This window comes from Nothoprocta perdicaria, unplaced genomic scaffold (assembly GCF_003342845.1).
Source record: "Nothoprocta perdicaria isolate Ctin4 unplaced genomic scaffold, notPer1 scaffold_170, whole genome shotgun sequence".
NCBI lineage: Eukaryota > Metazoa > Chordata > Aves > Tinamiformes > Tinamidae > Nothoprocta > Nothoprocta perdicaria.
In genome coordinates this window covers 1,198,746-1,221,474 of record NW_020454872.1, presented here as the reverse complement: position 1 = coordinate 1,221,474, position 22,729 = coordinate 1,198,746, and the positions used below count along the sequence as shown (strand labels likewise).

General features: G+C 49.4%; 1 protein-coding gene across 2 annotated transcripts; it reads left to right on the top strand.

The window, feature by feature from the left end:
- Positions 1 to 573: 573 nt before the first annotated feature.
- CUNH6orf89 (chromosome unknown C6orf89 homolog) lies at positions 574 to 21,064 on the top strand. Of its 2 annotated transcripts, none has more exons than XM_026036082.1 (8): positions 574 to 591; positions 2,861 to 3,068; positions 4,179 to 4,344; positions 14,210 to 14,364; positions 14,541 to 14,680; positions 15,919 to 16,045; positions 16,381 to 16,504; positions 16,926 to 21,064. In XM_026036082.1, the coding sequence occupies exons 2-8, from the start codon at positions 2,880 to 2,882 to the stop codon at positions 17,009 to 17,011; spliced, it is 987 nt and encodes a 328-aa protein (XP_025891867.1). In that variant the 5' UTR covers positions 574 to 591; positions 2,861 to 2,879; the 3' UTR covers positions 17,012 to 21,064. The 2 variants fall into 2 exon arrangements, with proteins under 2 accessions (XP_025891867.1, XP_025891866.1); XM_026036081.1 differs by lacking the exon at positions 574 to 591 and adding an exon at positions 1,815 to 2,542.
- Positions 21,065 to 22,729: the final 1,665 nt, after the last annotated feature.

Below are 22,729 nucleotides of genomic sequence, written 5' to 3'. Positions count from 1 at the left end.
CTGCCGGGCCCGGGCGGCGGCGGCGGCTCCTCGCCGGGAGGGGGGGGTGCCTCTATTTGGGGGAGGGTATCGAGGTTTGGAGGGACCCCACGGTTAGGGGAAGGTACCGGGGTTTGGGGGGGGGCACCCCGTTTTGGGGGAGGGCACGTTTGGGAGAGGCACAGTGGTTTGGGGCGCACCCACGTTTTGAGGGAATATGCAGCTTTTCAGGGATAATGATTATTTTTTGTGGGGGAGTACCCCCTTTTGGGGCATTTCTGACCGGCCAGCATGGAAATGCACGAGGGGGGKTGGGGGTTTTGCCCCCTTTCCGGAGGGTTTTGCAGCTCCGTGCTGAGTCGGGCCTGTTCCCTGGGCCCGGCTGGGACACGGCGGGGCCGCGACCTGCCGCCGTCACCGCCGTCACCGAGCCCGCAGCGCCACAGCTGCCCCAAGAGCCTTTCACTTGTTATTTATTTTTCCTACCGCTCTCCCACGTTTGACAGCCCGGCAGCAAGGCCAACCAGATCACCCCCCACGCCCAAATGCCTCCTCTTTGGGCATTTCCCTACAAATATCCAGCTTTTCCACAACCTCGGGGCCCGTCCCAAGGTGCTCGTGCACTCCAGTTCRTGAAAAATAGCGCTAAACGCGCGGCCGTTCACCTTAAGCGGCCCGTTTGTGACATGTGGCTGCGTGAAAGCGGAGAGAATTGGCAGCCCGCGTTATCTTGTGTTGGGCTGATAGGGAGAGAAGTGAGGGACTGTGGGGTTTTTTAAGGCCTCGTCTGTGTTCAAAACAATTTATTCGGCAAACACTTTAGTTCCTGGCCAAGGGCATGGCTGAATTTGTTGAGGAACGGCCGTGTTTTCTCTCATGCGTGCCTGTGATTCGCAGGGCTTCTTGTCGAAGGCGCCTGCACGGAGCTGAACGCGAGGTGGGGAGAAGGAAGAGGCAGCTCTGGAGCTTCTGCTGCTTGGAAAAGGGGAAGCTGCCTTGTCTGACGGCATTTCTGTAGGGATAACTGCTCTAAGAAGTTTGAGGCAGATCCTGCAAGTGTCTCAAGCCAGGGAGCTTGCTGAATCCGCTGCARTTCTGTATGGGAGAGGTTCATGAGCGTGAACTTTGGCCCATGGGAWCTGGAGGAAGCGAGATTACCCTTTAGACCATTTACTGTACTGGTCTGGCAGTGTCAAGACAACTAGAGTAATCAGAAAAGCTGGAAAAAAGGAAGAAGAAGAAGGCATTTAGTATCCTGCAGATGTGCCGGCTGTTGCCTATTTTATGAGTTAGGCTGTTTCGTAAATGCAGGAGTTGATAAAGCAACCTGCAATCCATAACAAGGTATTGATCAAACCTGCCTTTGGACAGCTCACTAGCCCTTAAGTCTGTTCAGGTGGTAAGATCTGGGACAAAGCTTTGCAGCAAGTGTGAGGAACGGTGGAAGAGCGGGACCAGAAACTAATTAACGGGGTGATGTAGTGCAGCGTGTTCTTGCTGGGTGCTCGGGGTTAGGTTTTAATTTGACAATTGACTGTTTTGGTGTTTCTACAGCTGCGGTTAGATATTTGACACTGATGGCAACGTAACATCTGACACGAGCTGCTTGAGCCGGACGCTTCAGCAGTTGCTGCCTAAACAAATAAGAGTTATTTTCCAGCCAGATAATTTTCCTGATCTGATTCCCTGTGTGACCACAAAGACAAACGCKCAAGAGCAGAACAGGGAGTTGACGCTGGAGGAGCAGAAGGGGGAGTGCAGATGGGGAAAAGGGAGTGATTGCTGAAACCAGTGGTGCTGTGGAAAAGTTGTCACATATCTTGGGTTTTTACGTTTCCACTTCGATCCAGGTTAGAGTTTTCCCGGCTCAGAAATAGAGGCAATATGAGAGCTCACAGGTGCTCTCTTTCCCCRGGTAGCATTTTGCCAAGGGTGAACATCCCTTACAATGGCATTTTCTTATTTCCAGTTTTTAGCTTCTCCAGACCCTTCCTTCTGTCTGCTCTTCAGCCCAGCTGCTGTTCTTGATATTGCAGCTTCTGCCTTGGTGACAGACAGGGGGAGTGCGGGAGGAACAACGTTTGCTTGACGGCATCTTGACATTGTTGGCTCCTTAGGTGTGTTCTTGCAAGTGTCCCTGTCGGAATTTCAAGGTGGGAAATAAATTGGTATCAGGTGCTGTTTTGTCTCTGGATAGCAATGCAATTTTTTCCTGCAGTGCTTGGTCACATGGCGTTCCTGAACGTGAATGACCTGAAGGCAAATTTTGGGAGGAACTTCACCCTAAGACCTTGGGCTGCCTGCGGACCATGCCACTATCACATTATTGTTGCTCAATAATCAGTTGGCCTGGACATTTCATTGCGTAAACATAAATATATTGTAAAATCTTAAACTTTGCCCCACACATACTGCTTGTTTCTCTCCTGTTCTTATCGTTAACAGGGGATTTAATCAGGAAAAAAACTGTGTTAAAGGAAGCGACTGGGATTTRTAGTGCGGGAACGCTCGGCCTGGCTGCTGTGTGTGTCGCTCAGTTGTGCACTGCTGGCTCTTGTACTTGGTGAGGAACCACATTGTGGTTCATGCTCGTAAGGAATAAGTGAAGAAATAGAGATTCGTTGATTTTTGGGGAAGCTTACATGAGCTGAGGCTCTCAATCGGTTAATTTTTTGGCTTCTTTTGGTCCTTGGGAGATACTGAACCAGCGGGGGCTGTTTAGGGCTCAGCTAACTTGTGTCTTGGCTGCAGACAGGTTTGCTCCAGAGAAGTGTTTTGCCTCACATAGGCAGCAGGACGTTCCTGCGATCTTCTTGCATGTGTTGGTGTGGAGCAGCGTGGCTGGGGTGGGCTTTCTATTGATGTTATTGTCTCTCTGCAGGGCTCTTCCATCAGCGGCCATGGAGCTTACGACCAGTGAACTCAGCATTTATGACAAGCTCTCCGAGACGATAGATCTGGTGCGGCAGACTGGCCACCAGTGTGGGATGTCAGAAAAAGCCATTGAGAAATTTGTCAAGCAGCTCTTGGAAAGAAATGAACCCCAAAGAGGACCTCCACGGTACCCTGTCTTAGCAGTTCTCTACAAGGTAAGACATCTTTGTGCATGCAGGAACCGTTTGAGAGCCTGAAGATCTTCTTTTGCACCTGAGCSTTTTATTTCCTGTTGCATTTTCTTGATGAATTCTTCTGAATTGTACTTATAAAAAGCCATTAAGTGCAGCTTGCCTCCTTCCTTCCATGAGTTGGTTTGCAAACAGAAGGAAGGCTGACGGCGGCTTGGAATTTCATATGTGTGTTGAAAGTTGAACAYGTCAACACTTCCCGCTCCTTAAGTTATTAAACAATGAAGTCTTTGGATTGATTCTACAGGCAAAGATTTCCAGTGTCAGCACCTTTAGCAGAAAAGTGAGGAAGGAAGGAGAGTCTTAAAGTTCAGGGTGGGGTAATGGAGAGTTCGAAGTTCTGCTTCTGATCCTTTCACAGGCTTCTACCTGTATTCATTCTACCCCTACTCTGTAAAATGGACCTATTGCCAAGAAATTTGATGATGGAAAAATGTTTTGAGAACATTAACTTCCAAGATACTATACACAGTATTACCAAGCAATTAAAAGGATGCTGTTTTGCTAGGTGATTTGGAGATATTTGCTACAGAGTGAAAATGTTACGATAACATTTGGTAATGTTCTTTATAGCTCAGTCATTAAAATAGTTTCTATTTAGAGAAGAAATCCAGATATCTTTTTTTCCTATCCTATAAATGCTCTATAATAAGGCAAGGAGATCAGGAAACTGGTAATTGGAACATCCGGTTTCTTGGAGTTTCTTTTTCTTGTTTTTGACATTGATTCATTTTGACTTTGACCAGGGGGGAAAAAATGTGTCATATCATCCCTTTAAAGCTTATTCAAAGCCTAGTGTGAAGGAGGGAATTGGTGCCAACTCTGCCAAAGCGTTTTGAAGCTTGACCGATTTCTGCAAAATACCCCTAAAACATTTTGCAAGGGCTCTGGTGGGAGCACAGGCTTTTTGGTTTAGGCAGGAGGAATCAAGAACTGTCTGTGGATGTTCCTCCTTGCCCTGGTGCCAGCTTTTTTAGCAGGGCTMCAATATAAGTATTGACTCATCTGCTGGAAGGTGGGTGCTGTTCTGAAGGGCCATGCAGCGTCGTTAACCGCATGCCTCTCTCCTTACAGGCCTTGCTCAYGCTGGGGCTGCTCTTGCTCACCGTTTACTTCGTGATCCAGCCGTACAGCCCGTTGCCAGCCGAAGCGCCGCTCACCAGAGCCCACGCCTGGGGCTCCCTCGTCGCTCACATCCGCCTGCTCTCCCTGCCTATTGCCAAGAAGTACATGCTCGAGAGTAAGGAAACCATTTCTCTGCTCTAACGTAGCTAGAAATACCAAGTTAAATACCAGCCATGCAAATCTTCTTGGGCAGCAAACTATCAGATGTGTTACTGGCATGACACCGTGTTTTTCTTTTTTCTTATCGTTGTGATTAAAAATAGCATACTGTATTTTAGCAGGAGTAATTTCCCAGCTATTGTTTGGGACTGTAGTTTATTTTCTTTCAAGCTTCATCATTTTCTGCTTGCATGTTCTCTTTTCCTTGGTCGTAACTTCTCAGTGTTTTTTTTTTTTCCCCAAAGCTGCTATTTCTCTAAAAAATCTCAGTGAAAGTCTTGATACCTTTGAGTTGAGCCCTATTGTAGAGATAGTACCAGGTAAAAGACAGGGATTTTTTGTTGTTTCTTTCTTCTGTGAGCAAGCAGGCCGAAACAGTTTGTGACCCAAATCCTGGTATTTGTGAATGAAGTGTATAGAAGTGTCAACACATGACCTGAGCTTAAGAAAAAAAAACAATTTTTGCCACACGGAAAATTTGGCAACAGTATTTATAGTAGTTAAATTAACGTTAAGGGTAATGTGTGTGTGAGGCACCTAGATAAGTGGTTCCCTAATTATGTGGCCCCATCATGGRTAATGAAGATAATAGATGTTCTGAGACTGGTACAATAGAAATGAGAAGGTTTGAGTGTTTCCCATTCCTTGTTAATCGTTTCCACTGACTTAGGCTGGCAAATGGGCGTAAGACAGGCTCTGCCTCTGTAATAAAATACAAAGACTGTCAGCAACGATAAAGCTGTGAATTATTTTGAGCAGGGAAGTGGCACAATGTTGATTGTCTCTTGGCTCACTGTAAAAACAAACTCCTGTGTCCGTGCTGGTTTATATTTAGCTTTGGCAGCTCATTGTGCCACAGCTCTCTGTTGAGGCTCTGACCTTCCTGCCAGAGCTAAAAAGGTCGCCCTGAAATGCCAGCATGGTTCCCTTTTGTGTGCGTGTCTCCCCCTCTTCTGACACAGTCACATRCGAGACTTTGTGGATTCAAGTCCGTATGGAAGCGCCAGGGTATCCCTTGGTTTGTGTTTCCTTCCTTATAAATGTAGATATCCCATAGGGAGGAAGAAACAAAAGGTGAAGAGACTTGCTTGACGTTAGCAGCCTGCTTCTCTCATGCATTTTGATTGACACTGCTCTCTCCTGTGTTGAGATGGAAACCAGCAGAAACTTCTAGGCTGGTGTTGGTCGGATCTAATTTTCTTCAGAAAGCGCTGGCAGATTCGTCCTTCAAATGCCACCATGTTTGCACAGGGTCAGCTTGGACRTGGAGAGTCCCGTGAGGTTCCTTGGGACACCAAAGGTTTCTAGGACAGGGGTGGCCCTAGTTGCAGTGCAGAAAGTCACGCGCGTCTTGCAGTGAAGATAAGCAAGCTACTGTGAAGATCATTGGCTACTGGTGTGAAAACAGCTGAATAGGGGGGAAACAGGGAAATATCCAAGGAGAGCAAGCGAAAACCATGTTTTCTGGCAAGGTAGGATATGAGGTTGGTGTTAAATGCACAAAATGCCTTATGCCTCCATAGTTCCTGGACATCTTCTGAAGTGACTRGCAATATGGTTGGGCAGAAGGCCAGATCTGGGGGTAGGAGGGTGGCGCAGATGGGCTGAGCTGTTCCCTCTCYGCTTTTGCGCCGTGTTAGGTTGTTAGGTGAAAATTACAGCATGCCCCAWTTAACAAATGTGCTAGGGAGGGCTCGGCTCCCTTCCCTCGTGCCTCAGCGAAGGGAGCCAGCCTGGGCCGTGGGTATTTGCATGGGAGCGCACAGCACCCAGGCTGAACCTTGGCTGGCTTCCTGTGGGAATCCCATGTGTCCTGCCTTCCCAGTGGGCAGCTGCAGCATCCCGGCACTGTCCCACGTCTGGCCGGCCCAGCGGCGCTGGTGACGTTTCGTTCATTTCATTACTTATTGCTGAATGGACTCCACAGGGGAAAAACATAAAATAAATAAAAAAGGGTGCAGCAGGGCTGAGTGGAAGTGGATGGCGTGGTGCTGGGCTGGGTGGTCTCGCAGGCGTTCTTGCAGTGCTTCCTTTGCGTGTTGCAACGTTGCGCCCTTTGTTTTGACCTTGTGGTGTCCTGAAGGGAACGAGTAGTGTCACATCCCTCCTCTTGTTGCTTGCTGCGAGCATAAGTCGGTCTAGCAGCTATAGTGAGCAGGTCTAGGACAAAACCCATGCAGGGAGATGGAGCAGCAGAAGAAAACACTAACCAAGGGAATCGGTCCATAGGCTTCTCTTCCTTTCTCCATGCAACTCCGTGGTAGAATTAATTTTTTTGCGGGGGCTGAGGCTAAAGCTTGGAGCTTCGTGTGCTTGGGCACCAGTTCAAATGCAGCTCGGGCTGCACTGGAAGTTGCCTGTGGGCTGTGGGGAGGTTTCTGGGCCCACCGGCGCTGCTGGCAGACTGCCCCGTCCGCACGACGCGACCCCGCTGGCCAAGTGGCCAGTGACCGGGCTGGTCTGTTCCGCTTCCTCGGGCCCACAGTGCCCGGCACCGGGGCTGTGCGTCGGAGCTGAGCTCCCTCTCCTGAGCCCACTTTGGCCCTAGTGGTTTGGGGGCAGGTTTGTCTCCAGGATTGGAGCCTSTTGCCCCAACAAGGAGGCCTTCAGACGCCCGAGTCCTCTGAGAGGCCGGATGAGTTCAAGTGGTGTCATGGGTGTGCAGGATATCTCTTCCCTCTCCKCCCAGCTCGGTGTGTCCTGTTCTTCCTCACCTTCCTGCCGTGGCCTCCTACCCCCAGAGCCCTGCTGCGGATGACAAGGGTTGCCTGTGTGGCCAGGGCTGTGGGAGGACCTTTGAGCCATTAAAGCAGRGCTGAAGAGCAGTTTGTGCAAAGAGGAGATGTCTCTTGTGTTAGGTTTGTAGGAGCACGTCCAAAGTAAATTTCCTTTCTGCCTCTTTTTCTCTTCTGCTGCTTGCCTGCTTTCTCCCCCCGGATCAATTCCCATATTCAAACTAATGTTTCCACTCCTTCTTTCTTCAAAGCTGGCCTTTAGATCCTTGGGTTTGGCCCCCTTGCCTCTCTTTCAGCTGTTTTCCCAGGACTGGGAATCGAGGTCCCATTGGTTTGGGGAGAAGTTCTGCGGAAATGTGGTTTTCGTTTGCCCTTCCTGAGCTCGTGTTTATGCAGAGCTTGTGAAGGCCTCAGCACTGGGCAGGGGAGAGCGCCTCTCCCKGCGTGAGCACGTTTCAGGTAGGCTGCAGAGCCTGGTGCAAGAGGATGACCTGTCCCTTGGGATGCGGTGGATTCCCAGGTCTCGGGGTTTAGCCAGGGCTATACCTGTTACAAGAAACAGTGTATTTCACATGGGCCCATGGGTTAACACAGGACTTCCCGGTGTGCTYCTAAGGACAAGGTGTAGGCAATGTGCCATGGATTCATTCCTCTGCCTACATCAGTCCACGTCAAAAAAAGACATCACGGCTTTGTCACACTCCACCTGCAAAGTTAGAGGTAAGAACACTTCTGCGTCCTTTAAAGAGGGAGAAACATGAGGATAGTGGAGCTCCTGGAGTTTATGGCAACAGGGGCCACATGAAAGTATTTTTCTCTTTTCTAGTGGAAATTTTAGCATCATAATGGTGAATGCTCTACACATTTATCCATGATTTTTCCCTTCATGGTGCTGTGACATCCTGAATAGCCTTAGTCATATCTAACTATGAACTTAGATGTCCCTTTGTCAACTGTTTGATAACTGCTCTTTGTCAACCACACAGATGGAGCAAAAACCTGACTAAGCAGAGTGTAAGTTCCTCTTGCATCAGCTTGTGTGTCTGCCCAATCTTTGCCTCTCAGAAACCTCTTCAGAGAGGGTCAGGCGGCGCTTTTGCACCTTGTCTGACACATTGTGGGCTCCTGAGACACATGCAGGTCCCGCTAGACGTGTCTCAACTTGAGATGGATGTTGTCCAGAGTGCATCTTCCAGGCTGGATTTCTGAGTTGGTGAGATAGTGAGGAAAACTTCATTTGTGCCCCTCTCTCAGTCTCCTGAAGCAAGCTCTTAACTGGAGATCCTTTGTGGACCTTGCTCTGCCTCCTACTTGGATCTCACCGAAGCTGGACAGCGCAGTGAGTTGATGTCCCTGCCTCCCCGATTCCTCAGGTTCTCATTGGTACAACTTGCACTACTCCTGTAATGACCAAAAGGCAAATCCGATGTAGGTCCTAATAAGAACAGCCTGTCTTGACCAAATATATCCTGCACGGTTTAAAATCAAGTGAGTCAGTAGCTGGAACCCCTAAATATCAGATGCACGTGTGCAGCTTAGTGGTGGAAAAGTGATCCCATGGAAGCTACCCTGGCTTAGAGAACACTGTGTTAAAGACTCCCTTTTGTGTAGTCCAAAAGGGCTAAAAACCAGAGAAATGACCCTTGCTGGAGGACGTTAGGCAAGGCCTTGCAGATGGCCCGTCTCTGTCACACTGCAAGGCCTGCCTGGTGCATTGGGAGCTGTTTGCAGGGATGGGTCACAGCAGGCYGGGGTTCTGGAGAAAACAGCAGCCTCTGCCTCTCGGTCAGCCACCTTCAGCTCAGCTTGAGGCTGGTACTGGCGTCTGGCCAGACTCTGGCTGCTTCCTGCACTTAACCCTTTGCAGGCAGATTCCTTTGCTTCTCACACATCTGCCCCGTTATCCCTGGCTCAGTGCGGGGCAGAAAGGGCCCACRTGCTTGCAAGACAAACCTTAACCTCTCCCTTCTTGCCCAGCTTTGTGGTCTGATTGCTAACCTGCCGTGCTGCCTTCAGGGCAGCCTCCTCCTCTCGCTCACAGAGCTTTTCAGTTTGTTCCTAAGCCAACTTTACGTTGCCCTATTCAGGCTCGTTTGCTCTCGTGTTCATGCACATCATCACGCAGCCCTTTGTGGGGCTGGGGCGTTTGGAGGTGTCTGAGCGTGGCGTGGGCTGCAGCTCTGTGCTGGGCTCCCTCTCATCCCCGCAGTTTAGCTGATGTTCTTCTTTTTGTAAACGACCTTTGGTGGCATAACCTGGGTCTTACTCAGGCACACGTGTTGGCYCATTCATGGGGAGGAAAGAAAGGCTGGCTTTGCACGGCAGGGTGGTGCCAGGCTGTTTTCATATACTGCTTTATTTTGGCCTTGATTCAGCCAGGGAGTTGTTTGTTTGGCTTTGCTGACAGTAAACTAACCCCAATAATTGTGGGAATCCAGAATGTTTAAACTCTCCCTTTTGCTTTTATATTTTGAAGCCTTCGGGMCTTCTTGTTTCCTTGTTTGACAAGCCAGAGAACTCCCAGTTTGTGTTTATTTCCTCACAAAGAGCACTTGTGCCGTGGAGATAGAGGCGTTTGATAGACGAGCAGACCCCTCTTTGCCCAGGCCTGTCAAACCTATGGACTCCAGCTGCCGTCAGACAAGTGGAAGCAACTTGGAAAGTGGAAAATTTGCTTTAAAACGACGTGATTGCTGTGGCTGCTCACACAGGCACCCTCCGAGCAGCACGGGCTGCCTGCAGGGTACCTGCCTAGAGGCACAGGCTGGAGGGGACTTCTTAGGAGGCCTTTGGTTTTGCAGGTTGGTGAGCGCAGCTTTGTCCCCGGGCCCGGCTCCCTCGTGCGCGTGGGCTGCGAGCCCCTCCAAGCTGAGCAGCCTGATTTCACAACATCTCGTTGGATCAGAAATCACTGCTGTCCTTTGCTACAGATTTGACAAATCGTCCTTAATTTGACTAATGGGTTGTTTGAGCAGCCGTTACCCATTAGTGAAATGAATGAGTTCTTCTTTCAGCTGTTGCATTTTCTTAGAGCAACCTGGGGTTTCTTGTGTGTGTGTGTGGTGGGGTGGGAGGTTGTTATGTTGTTGCTTTTTCTTTCCTTTCTTTGGCTTTTCCTAAAAATGCTGTGAACTAAACTGGGAGGTGCGTTTTTGTCTGGTCATAAATATGTCCAGAATACTCGGAGCTGCAGAAATGCCCAATGTGAGGAGGTGGCGAGGGTCAGTGCGCTAAATCAGGACCCTTTTCGTAGCCTGCATGTAAATTCCACCGTGATGCCTTCCTTAATCAGGGCTTCCACACTAATTAGTAGGTGTATCTCATGATTGCTTTCTCCCATGCTCAGAACCCCATTGGTTCAGTCTCACATTGACTTGGCATTAAAATGATCGATTTTTCAGCCTGAAGGAAAAACTTCAGTAAGATGGAGCTCTGGGAAAAGTTGCTTTTCCCAGAGATGAGGAGATTTACTCATGTCGTGGGCTGTAATCTTCAGTTAATGTCTGCAAATTGCTTTGGGCTTTTAACATACTAATTTATCTTCCTATAAGGGGTAGGAATGTGTTGATAAGCATCTAGTATATCCTGCTGCATTGGCATAGCTGTTCAAGCAGCAAGTTATTTTCTKGAGGTGTCCAGTATCTGTAAATCAGCAGTGGTCCCAGCATGGCAAGTGGTGAATCATATCTCAGGAGCACGAAAAACTTGGCCTTTTTGGCTGTGAAAGCAATAACAGGACGTTACGAGCTGCAACCTCACATCAAGGTTAAGGGCCAGACCTTGCAAATCCCTCTCCTTAAAATAATGGGAAACAGCATTGTAAAATCCAGCATCTGGAAATGGGATCTTTCCAAATGCAGGAGAAGCTGCAGCGCTTCTCTAGATCACTGTTGCAGGGGGGAATTGGATGCTGGAGCRCAGAGGATTTTGTGGGCTCCTCATCCCTTGGAATCTTAGGGGTTCACTTGCCTTTAGAAAGCTCTGCCTTTAGTCAGTTGTAAGAAACAGCTCGTGATTAAGCTTTTGCTACCAGAATGRGTGAAGGAGGAAGCAAGTGTCCCAGCTTGCTTGCAAGTCCACCCTGGTCCCTTTTTGCCAAGGAGGAAGTGCCACGYGAGGCAGCAGGCAGGCCGAGCTCTTGCTGACCCCTTCTTTTAAGAGCTCTCTTCAGATGCACTTTGAAGAGCTGTGAGCACCTGCAGCCACGGGCAGACGCTGCGTGTGGAAAGCAGCACTGAGCAGCTCCCCAGAGCCTGGTTGTGGTGTCAACACAGCATTGCGGTGAGGCACTGGGCCGGGCCCTGGGGAGGCCTCCCCATCCTGAGCTTACCTTGGAATTGTTTCCTCGGGATGTAGTCGTGYGAACCCGCTGCACAGAACTGCCTGTGTCTAGAGCCCTGAATTCCTCCCAGGCTTGCTGAAGCTGCTCGAATACTCCTAGGACGGGTCCCTGGTGAGTCGTGTGTTGGGGCTGGGAAATAGCAACCTCAGAAGGATGAATTGGAGATTTTGAACCAACTTCTACAGTTTACTGGCTTACTGGTTTTACAGTAAGGAGCTGCTTAGTGCATTTGACAGCTTTCTGGGGAGCTTTCTTCTATTTTTTGTGGGTGATGGTGGCAATAGGCCTGGGACTCTTCCATTTCCCCTGCAACCAGATTTTCCTGTGATGTAGCTGTCATATGTATACAAATATATATATATATATATATATGGGCAGGTTTCCATGGGTTTAATTGCCCTGCTGCAGCTGGCACAAGCAGGGCCATATCTTCTTAATGATCTCTCCAGCATCCAGTTTGGTTCCTCCACACCCAGCTGCGTGCACATGCAGCCCTCTGCAGTCCTCGGGACGGCCAAGAAACTTGGGAGATCCTCTGCGAAAACATCCAAGAAGGGCGGAGTGCTCATTGCAAACTGATTGTAACTCGAAAATTATTTTCCCTGCCTCGTGGAAAGTACGCTCATAAACTCCTCGCATTAATCCCAGGCGCGTTTTGAGCAACGTTATCTCTTCATCTGCACTGTGTTAGCAGCTGGAAGACCTCGGCTGTAGCTGGGATCTGTCCAGACACAGGGGCAGCTCTTGTGCCGGAGAGCTAACGGGATAAACACGGTTACGGTGACAGCCGAGGACCCACGTTCTGCTGGACAGACCCTCCTCGCAGAGGATGGGCAAGTAAAAGCACGAAGGAGGAGTCGGTCGGGACCGGCTCATGCTTCTGTTGTGCCAATTGTACGTGTCAGCTTCAACCAGAGCAACCCCCCAGGGTGTCCAGGCAGGGACATAATCCGTAGGGAACGGAGGGAGCGAAAGGGAGGACGAGCATCCCTGGCGAATTTGTCCCTGTGCTTGTCATGCCAGTCACACGCGAGCTGGTGCGCAGGCTAACAGCCTCAACAATCAATCTAAAAGATTAATTGCAAGAAGAGAAGGGGGRAAAAAAAACGCCCCAGCCTCTCTTGCAGCATTTGCAACGCGTCTCGGCCGTGCGCCCTTGGGTTATTCACGGGGAGAAGAAATAACCGCCTGAATCGGGCAATTGAGAATGCAAATATCCCAGAGCAGCTGAAAAGAGGAATCGAGCTCTATACCAGCAAGCTGATTAGCATCCTGTTTTGGGGGTCACAACCCTGAGCCTGGGGAGAAAATTTTAGGGACTTAATCCTCATGGACGATGTTTCTTAAGTTTTCCTCTGGAAGCAAATTATTGTCTTGTTCATCCTGGTGTCACTGCAGACCGTAAGCAATGTTGTCTTGTTCTCCCCTTTATGGTGACTGCCCTTCCCCGGTGAGATCTTTCAGCCTTTTGTTCCCTGCCCATGACCAGCTGTTTTCTGTGAGTTGAGGGGTTTTTTGTTGTTGTAAAATTTCTTTCTACAGCCGGGGGAACAAAGATCTTCTTTTTGCTCTTGTGAGCAGGGAGGGAAAGTTCGTTGGAGCACTTTCTCATGGGAGTGGGACTGGTGCTTGCAGTTAGAATTTTACACTTTGTTTTTTTGCCTTTTCTGCCCTTTGAAAAYAGCGTGGATGCATCTTCCAGCGAGACTAGGAGTTGCATCCTGATCCTTTTCAGTCTGAATCCCAGCAGCAGGAGGGGAAATGCAGCAGTTCGGAGCTGACTGGCGATATTGAGAGAGTGGAAAGCAAAATAAATCCTGAACTGCTGCTTTGCCGTTATGTCCCGATGAACCTTAATGCTCTGTACCACTGCTGCCTGCTGCAGATGTCAGAAGGAAAATAAAACATGCTCTCCTAGGAAGCAGCACTTACTGATAGTGACCCTCGCACCGAGCACTAGCGYGGCTGGAAATGGGAACCCCTGGGGAAGGCTGCATGAAGGGTTGATTTTTCTTGCCTTCCCCTTGAATTTGGGTGGGTTTCCTGCCCTTTCCCAGTTTAATTCCCATGCAGAAGTACAGCTTTGGCGCCAGAGTTGTCACTGTTGTTTAATAAGAGCTGMGTCCCCTCGGTTGTTCCTGCGGATCTGTTAATGTAGAAATATGTGGGGCACTCAGCAACGTCCTTCCTTGGACCGTTCAGTTGATGGTCTTAATGTTACTTAGCAGCTCTCCCAGCACAAGAAGTTAATTTAGGGGAAGGAGGACAGATATTGGCTTCAAGTAATTATTTTACAGGGAAATCTAACTTTTGGCAATGTAAACACGTGCAGTGTTTGATGAAGGCCAGTCCATTGACTGCAGGATAACAGCACTTTCTTCCCATTTTAGCTCCCAAGCAAATCCATGCAACGAATGGATTTGCCAGCAGCACATTTTGGTGAAATTTCCTGTTCTCCATCAACCTTCCATGTGTTGTAGACCATCTACAGGGCTTTGGGGGTTTGTCCAGTGCAAAACACAGACTTTTCACCCAGAAATGGTATCTCCAAGATCTTCAGCCTGTGCTAGAAATGTTCTCTAATTAGAGTTCCCAGTCACACTTGCTCCATAGTAGTTTTTTGAAAACTACTATGTTTAGTGTTTAGAGTTTAGTGTTTGGGATAATGATTTAATCGCAGAGTCTGTCTCCTTTCCGTTTCGATTTTTGCCTCATTAAATGTGATTCTCCTGTTTCCTTCCAAGAATGCCAGGACTGGTGGGCCGCAGGCTGCCGGCAGAACAGCTCCGCRCTTGCTGCAAACTGCACAGCCTGCTCTGCTGTGAGGAGCCTCCCGATAGTGGCAGACTTCGGAGAAGTATCAGAAAAGCTCCAGACGTCTCAGCCTTTTCTAGTGAAGGTAATGGATTCGTAGGGCTAGATGATTAGTCTAGAAACTAATAATTAATTAACTGTGGTTAGGAGTGTGCTGAGCTCGGTGGTGTCACTGTTGCATCCTCTTTGGCGGGGGGGAAATGGGAGAGGAGAAAAATCCCAGGTGCCGCGKTTTTATCCTGCTGTCTTTTGTTGTTTAAGACAGGACAGTATCTTTCTTATGAAGAGCTAAAGCATTTTCAGTCCCAGGACCCAGAACTGGCAGAGGTTATAATAGAAGAACATTCAGCTGAGCTGTGGAGCTGCCTTCCAAGACAGAGCTTCCCGTTTTTCTTTCCCTGGTGAGTCAAAGACAAAGCACGCAGCAGACGGACACTTCCCTTTTGCAGGAATGCCCAGGATTTGCCTGTATGAATAACTTAACCAGTTGCACTTCAACTACAGGGAAAAGGGAAAAGGAACAGAGTACAGATTTCTGTCCACCTCCTGGCACTGCCTGGATTCAAGTGGAAGGCTTCTCTATGAAGGTGATTTGATTTGTGCTGGGGTTTCATATACTGCTCCTTTTACAAGACAGAAATATCCCAGTGACTGGTTGGTCCTGCTCTTCAATCCATACACTGATTATCTAGATTGTGGTCTGATCACCTGGGGCAAATGGTTTCCATTTCTAATGTGATTAATCAGGTGATTAATCACAGGTTCTCAGTGGGAATCAGCTGCCATTAGCTTTGGCTAAGGAGCCGTATTTTGACTTCTGCAAAACAAAGGTCAGAGGCTCCCGCTGTTTCTGTTTGGTCTCTGTACGAAATTAGTCACGCTTAACCCTGGCCCTCTCAGAACCACGCTGAAACTTCTTGAGGATACAAAACGTTTTAACAGTTCAGAGCTCTCTAAGGCTATGGAGCAACTCAACGTGTTAGCAAAGACTTTGCATATAAAGTAATGCAGGAAGGTGACATTTGGTGCAGCGCTTGCATGACGGTCCTGTCCTGTGCAGTGCCACCTCTGTCACGCAGGGCGCCGGCTTGRAGAAAAGCACAATGGGGTCAGTAATTGGGCTGAGGCTTCAGATAGTTTTTGGGGTGACTTTCAGCCACGGCGCCTGAAGGTGGATGGTCGTGGTACACAACTATTAATCATGCTAAGCCACTCATCAGAACTGTAAAAATAACAAGCCCCACCCTGCCTGTTCCCGTCTTGTTCCCTGGCCTAGAAAATAGATTTGGATTCCCCCGCCTTGCCATGTGGTTTCAGTTACTGCTGTGGATGATGCCACCTCTCCACACTGTTGTAATTGTTGAAGATGATCAATGATTCAGAATGTTTTCAAGGGAAGAAGGGAAAGAAATTGTTTAGGTATCCGTAGTGACCTGCTTGTTCTCCGTATATGTGGTCGTGCTGCAGGTACTAAGAGGAGAAGGCAGGAAGGAGCGCATGGTTAAGAAAGGCAGATTTTTTTGCTCACAGGACTGATTTAGTGTCTGCTGCAGTCTCCTCCTTCTAAAAGGGTCTTGTCTTTTAAACATGAGTATTACCGTAGTGTGATCTCTTTTTAATTTGTTGTTTTGTTTTTAAGGAACAAGTCTCTGAATAAAACTCGGATTCTGCAGGAATTTTTCCCCGCTTCCTCTCTACTGTCCTTCCCTAAGTCAGTGTCTCTGGAGAGCTGCTTCCTCATCCGCCATCCAGATTTAGGGAATAAGGTGAGAAATTCACCCCTAGCTGCTCCTGGCAGTCAGTTTCACCTATTTTGAGATAGCTGCCGTGGAGAAGTGCCAGGGAAATTGGGGTTTCTAGCCTGATATTCTCCCTCCTCCTCACRTGGGTTTTCTAGGTAAAGGGCCTGTATTGCTTGGGACCAAAGAGGGGACACTTGCATGCAGCTGAGCCAGAGTTTGTCATGGTCTGCTGGTAGCTGCAGTAGCAAACTGGGGTTTGCACTGATTCTCCTTGCGTTAGGCTCCAAGTTGCCCCCTTATGATCAAGCAGCCCCCAGAAAAGCCAGCAAGGCCTCTGAGATGCTGTCCTCTCATCCTAGAGCTACAGTTTGCACAGCCTGTTTGTTGTTGGAAGTGGACAGCTCACGCTAACTGTCGTGCCTCTGGACAAGTGTAGAGGACACTGCAAGATGTTCGAGGTGGAGCTGGAGGCTGGAGATTTCGGTGAGTGCCTATTGCAACGTGCAGGGTCTGGGAGATCATTTGGAGCAGGAAGACTGTGTCCAGCTGCATCTGTTATATCTCACTCCTAAGAAAATGGTGTGCGCCATTTCATCTCCACACCGGGGTGTGCTTCCAGCACTTCGGTAGTGGGAAAGAAGAGTGATGTTTCTGGGTTGGGAGTTTGTGGCCTGGAACACAATCAATGTGCTGCCATGAGATGCTGAGTGTAGAAGTGGCTAAATGGAGCAGTAGCCTCAACATGAGGGGCAACTAAAGCTCTGCTGGGTGTTATAAAAGCAACATCTCATGGAGGGCTGTGTCTTTTCAAGGAATTCCTGTGTACCTATCACATCGTGGGGAGCGGGAGCAGTAACTGGGGATGAATTCATGTAACGTGGCCTTCTCATTGCGTCTCCCAAAGGTTTCGCCAGTGCGGATTACTGGACCATGAGCTTCACTGCCAAAGGGACAGAGCCTGCGGTTGTCTGCGATGGAGCTGCTAGCTAAGGACGGTGGGGAGGGAAAACTGAGCTGCTTCCAGGACAAGAAGACTTTCAGCTTTGCAGCCAAAGCACCATCTGGAAAGCRGTCGAGCCAGGGCGATGGGGCAGGCAGCTTTGCCACCCTGCATGTTTACAGTGTTTCCAAAATGACTGTTTTCCTGACCTGTAAGGTAAATCTTTGCCTTTCCTCAGATAATTTTTGGGAGAAGCTCRAGCTGCTTGTGTCCTTCCCTGTCCCCTCAGGTATGCCCTGGGTTTGCAGCTAAGGATTTTTTTTGCAGAAGCATCAGAGGAATTTCTCAGGATGAGATTCACCTTGTGTCCTTTGTGGATTGTGGCACTTCCGAAGCTTTTGGGAAGGGTAGGGGCACAGGGAGTGTGTGACACTTCTGTGTTCCTGCCTCTTGGGCTTGGAGCTGCCGTGTAAAGGGAATGCACTGGTGACGTGTCCCCMCTCTGCCCCGTCTCTCTGTTGCATCCGTAGCCATGTGCCTCAACAGAGCGCCCTGCAGAGCCCATCTCGGCTCCGTGCCCCCGGGCTGGAGCGAGCCTTACAGCGGAGACCTCCCCTGCATCCTCCTCTCACCAAATGACTCTGTTGGGGCCTCTCTGTGTCTTGTGCTCACTCTTCTGTGCTGCTCTATGAGGAGGTTGTAGGTGAGTTGGATGGAAACGGTGCTTTTTTTGCCCCCCCATCCCCTTTCCTGCAAAAATACCAAGGCAGGTGCCAGGTCGTGGTGCTGAGAGTGCAGTCATTTTGAATGGACACAGAGCCAGGTACAGAGAAGCTCTTCACAAGTTTTGTCATCCGTTTGTGCTCCTAAAGCACCAGCTTATCCATTTTCATATATCCCTTGCTGGAAGAGGTGCTGGCCACATTTCCTGCCTGGGATCCATGTGGCAGCACCTGAAAGCTTCCTCATTCCTGGCTTGTTTTGCACCGACTCCTTCCAGACCCGAAACCCTGTGTTCAGAGCAAATGGTGGTTTTTCCCGAGTCCCTTCCAAGCTGCCTCTGCATGCTTCCTGTTGCTTGAGCACTGCTGTGCGCAGTGCCCTGAGAGAGGCTCCGTTTTGGTGTCCACAGGCTGCGGGTGCTGTGGGCCCTTCCAAGTTTGATCCTTTGGGTCTGGTCCTGCTGCAGAAGATCGCTTACAGATGTGGCGGGCTGAACTCCCAGGCCAGGGCTGGGGCTCAGGACATCCTCTCACACTTGTTAATATGGAACTGGGAGGGGTTTTGTTTGAAAGCAAGTGAATTCTGTTCTCAGGAGCAAGGACCTTTTCCTTTGTAAGTGTTTTACGTACATGTGGAATGACAGAGTGGGAAAACGTCTCCCCAGCCATGGGAGTTTTTGAGGGAAGGGGAGGAGGCGTTTTTCATCGAGACCAGAAGAATGGGAGCAGACTTTGTGTTTATTAATCTTAGTAGAGTCTGGCAAAAGCTGCCAAATGGGATGACCACGTCTGGCTCCCGTGCAAAGATAAGACAGAGGAGGTTCCTGCTCCAAACAATTTGGTTGGAGGCCTTGACACTGCAAACATTTCTATGCATAACCCTTGTGTTTTTCCTGTTAAGGGAGGAGAGCACCCCCAGCACCGTGTCAATCTGTGTGTTTGGCCCTTGAAAYTGGGCAAACATGCACCAGATCTAGCAGAACCAAAGGGAGGGAGTTTAACTCTCTTAGAGCAGAGAAAGGACTCATTTAATTGGTAGCAGTCTTAAAGGGAATTGGATTAATAAGATTTGTGTTAGTGTAGTTACTGCTTGGGGTGTGTTTTACACTGCATGCAATGCTGTACATGCCAAGAGCCACGCACCCCTCTTCTCTCTTCTTAAAGTGTGGATTGGATCTTAGTTAATGGAAAGTCGGGAGTGCAGCGATGGTGGGATTAGGTCCTCTGTTAGTGACCGTTGCTGTTTACGCTTTGGCAGCTGCTCAAGCTGAATCCAAAGGCAGTCAGGGTTACTTCACCTCTCACTCGTTTTGTACCTGATGCATTTCTGTAAAGTACTTGGTGAGGCACACGGAGAACCTGCTGGACCCTTTACTACGGAGATTGCGGGTGGTTTGGTGATGCCGTTATTTCGAAGTGTCCTTGAATGTAACTTGCAAAAGAGCTGCAGGGACAACGTCTGTGAGATGTCTGTAGTTTGAGAGTCACTCTTGAGTCGCACTTAAGGCACTGGGGCTGCTTGGCTGCTTTGGGGAAGAAGCAGAGGGAATTGATCTATTTGCAGTTGCTGTTTGGACTGGGGAGGGTTCCAGGGCAGGTTTGTGCCCCCTTAGAAGTGCTCTCCCTTATGGCTTCTCCTGTGCTCAACGTGTTGCAGCTGGTTGGACTGAAGATGGTGAGTCTGGACTGTTTGCGGACCAGCTTTCCAAGTGCACTTTATGGTCTCTGCCTAAGTTTCCAGATCTGTGTCTAGGCGATACATTGCATATGTCCCAACCTTGCTCCCTCTGGAGTTTACATCATTTGTTTTTAAACTTCCAGTATATTTTCCCTTCCTCTTCCAAAACCTGTAAGGAATTAGCTGCTAAACTAAAACAGGAGGGCAATTGTCCTGCTGATAAAGAGCTGATCTTGGCCGTGGCCGCTGTTGAGTGCGGAACCCCAACCTGCAGCGCAGCTTCTAGAGCAGCTCCTGTTTTCAGCTGCCAGAGGAGTTAGTGCAGATGCCTTTTGTATTGCAGCGTGGGCTTTGCATTTGCATTTTGCAATGCAAAAAGCAGCTTTCACATCATAGCCAAATGGCTGCAAGTGAGCCYTTGGCCACCTTGCCTGCTCCCAGCAGGTCTTTTTCTGGGGCTTCAGCTTTGCTCAGCCTTTCCAAAGGCTACAAGAGGCTGTTGCTCTTCCCAAAGAGCCAGCCACCTCCTGGTGATCCACTGAGGTTTGAACCAAATGGAGAGAATGTGATTATTTACTTTCAGGGCATCGCGGTGACAAAACGTGATGAGTCACAGATGGCGAGCGTCATGTTGTCTCCCTCGCCTCTAGCTTCATTAACACATTTTCTATATGCACAAGTGCCAGTTTTAGACAATCCCCCACCCTAGCCAGCTCAAGGAAGTGCCCAGCTGAACTGGGCATCCTGTCTTTTGGGATCTGTTGGATGCTTCCGAGCTCTTGGCCGGTGAGCTGGGAGGCAGCTCACAGCCCAGAGGCTGCAGAGCTGCTATGAAATCGCAGCTGCTRTGAATATCGAGCTCAGAAATTGGTACTGCCCGAGAAGCTCATGGGCAGAGAAGGTGGAAGGATCGTTTCTGAACCGGTCGGTGTGGAAAGATGGGCTGCCCCATGGGTAACAGCGTTGTGGTCTAGAGCTGGTTTCCAAAAACAGGTCATTGACTTGCTGTTGGTGACTCCTGAACTCAGGGTGACTGGAAAGGCAGAGGAAGGAGTATATATTGCCTCCTTGGGTACCAGGAAATCACCATTCYTATGGGGGCTCAGTTCCCGGTTCCTCTGGAGTTGTCACTGATATTGCACACAGAAATCCCCGCTGGGATCCCCATTGCAGCCTCAAGATCCCTTTGCAGCACCCAGGAGAGCTCTGCAGGACGAGGTTTCCCTGGGGTCGCAGGCCTTTAGCTTCTCTTGCTGTACCAGGCTGGCAAAGAAAATGGTTTTACTGCCAGGCTGGATCTGAGCAGCTCCCCTCTCGCCCCTGGCTGCTGAGCAGCAAATGCCACCCCTCTTTTTGCAGCAAGTAAAAGGGGTTTTTGCACCCCTCTTCTGCTCCCTCTCAGTGGGAGAAGGCACCGCAAGAGGAGCTGGAGGACGGGAGATCCTGCCCACATCTCCGCAAGGCGCCCCTTTGGTGAGCAAGCTCTTAAGTCTTTCCTGCTCCCATCAGTAATTCCGCTCCCGGGAGCGAGGCYGGCAGGGTTGCTCTGCTCCCGGGCTCCTTGGCTCCCCTTGAGCTCAATGGCCCCCCCAGGAACCCACCAAGCACTTTTGGGGGTCAGGAGGCAGTTTCGGCAGGTGTAGGGAGAGCGCTCGCTTCCTGGAGACCAACCTTTTCACATTTACAGCTCTATAGTCTCCTCTTAAGGAAACTCCTTGCAAAGGACAGACTTACTGTCCTGCTGAGTTGAACAAGGGAGATGCTTTCCTTCTTTCCTTTTGCTTTGGAGATGCTGGCAAGTGACCGTTGGTTTATTTTCAACGGTATCTCTTTGTCTATGGGGAAGGGAGGCAGAATAAAAAGGCTCAGGGGTGCTGGGAAGTAAAGCTATATATGCATAAAGACTGTTTCAATTCTGTACACTATAAATTCAGTGGTGGGTTAAAAAAAAAAAAGAATGTAAATATGCAATTAATGGAGAGTTTTATGGATGGTCATAATTTAATATATTGCAAACTTTGTAAATACTTGAAAAAAGCCTGTAAAGTGTGTAAATAAATGAGATTTGTATGTAAGAGGAATAAAAAAAAAGTTTTTACTTTTTGCAATTCAATAGAAGTATTAATGCACCCTTTCCCCCTTTTCTAGTTTTTCAYTGTTAAACTGTTTTTGGGGGTGTTTTACGCTTGCTTGTGCACTTTTTCTAAGTGTCAATATTGTTTTAAGAGAAAGCTGGAATCCCTTTGTTTGGAATATGTCAAAAGCAACAAATGCTTTGCCAGTTCTAGCCGGTTTCCCCGAGCAAAGTTGATGCAAGAGCTCTGCTTGTCCCTCCTGCCTTTCTAATAAGTCTCTTCATAATTAGCTTGTTTCGCTCAAGCCCTGATTAGAAGATGACAAGTTCTTCCAGAGTTCATAAAAACAGGCAAGGAGAGGAGAGAGAGATCATGTTGCTATCAGGACAGCGTGTTAGCCTTGTTAGTCACCAGAGGAGCCACGTTGAAGACCCTCGAGATGCAAGTCGGGAGAAAAGGGGGCTCTGTTGCTTCTGCACCTCCAACTTTCGGGCTTAATGGAGCCCACGGGCATCGGGTGGACCCCTTTTCCCCCCCTCAGGTACCAGTGTGGAGCTCGTGGGCCGTGTGCTGGAGCTGCCGGGTCCCTGGGGTTGCAGTGCATGACAGGCTGTTTCTTGGTTGAGCAGAAGAGCTGCTGCATTCCTCGCACGCTTACTTCATGCCGGCTGGACACGAGGGTGGAGCTTGGACCTTGCTCAGTTAGTCTTGGTGCTTGGGCTGCTGGCTCCAGAAAGAGCCGCTGGGGCAGGTTGGGGAGCTGAGAGATCGTCCCGAGCTGCTTCCACCGAGCGCTGCTCCTGACCCTGCTGAGCACCCCGGCTGTGTCCCACATTGCCCCACCTGAGTGTCACTGCCCCGCAGGCCACATGCCCTCATCGTGACTCTTCCAGGTCTGTTTTGCCTCCTTGGGAGCATCATGTGTCCCGTGTCTGGTGCTTGGTGCTGTCTTAGCTCCTCAGAGGCTGGGTGGGATGCTGTGGTGCTTGGGCCAGGCTGGTTCTTCCCCTTTTTTTGGAGCTTGCTGCTCCATCTCTGCTCCCAGTTGCAGACACCAGTGYGTGAACCGAAGTTTTCCCGGTGTTGCCTCGTCCCTCACACCAGCCGGGCCGTAGTGAAGGCTCTGGAGAGCGCAGTGGTGTTTTCCAGTTGTTCATGCAAGTCTCCAGAGATGCAGCAGAGCTGTCAATGTCTGCTGATGGAGGCAGGTTTGCCCTGACTCAGACGCCCGGCCTGCCGCTGACCTCAGCGCTGAGTGGGAACCCGCTGGCTTGAGCAGATCAGTTGAAGGTG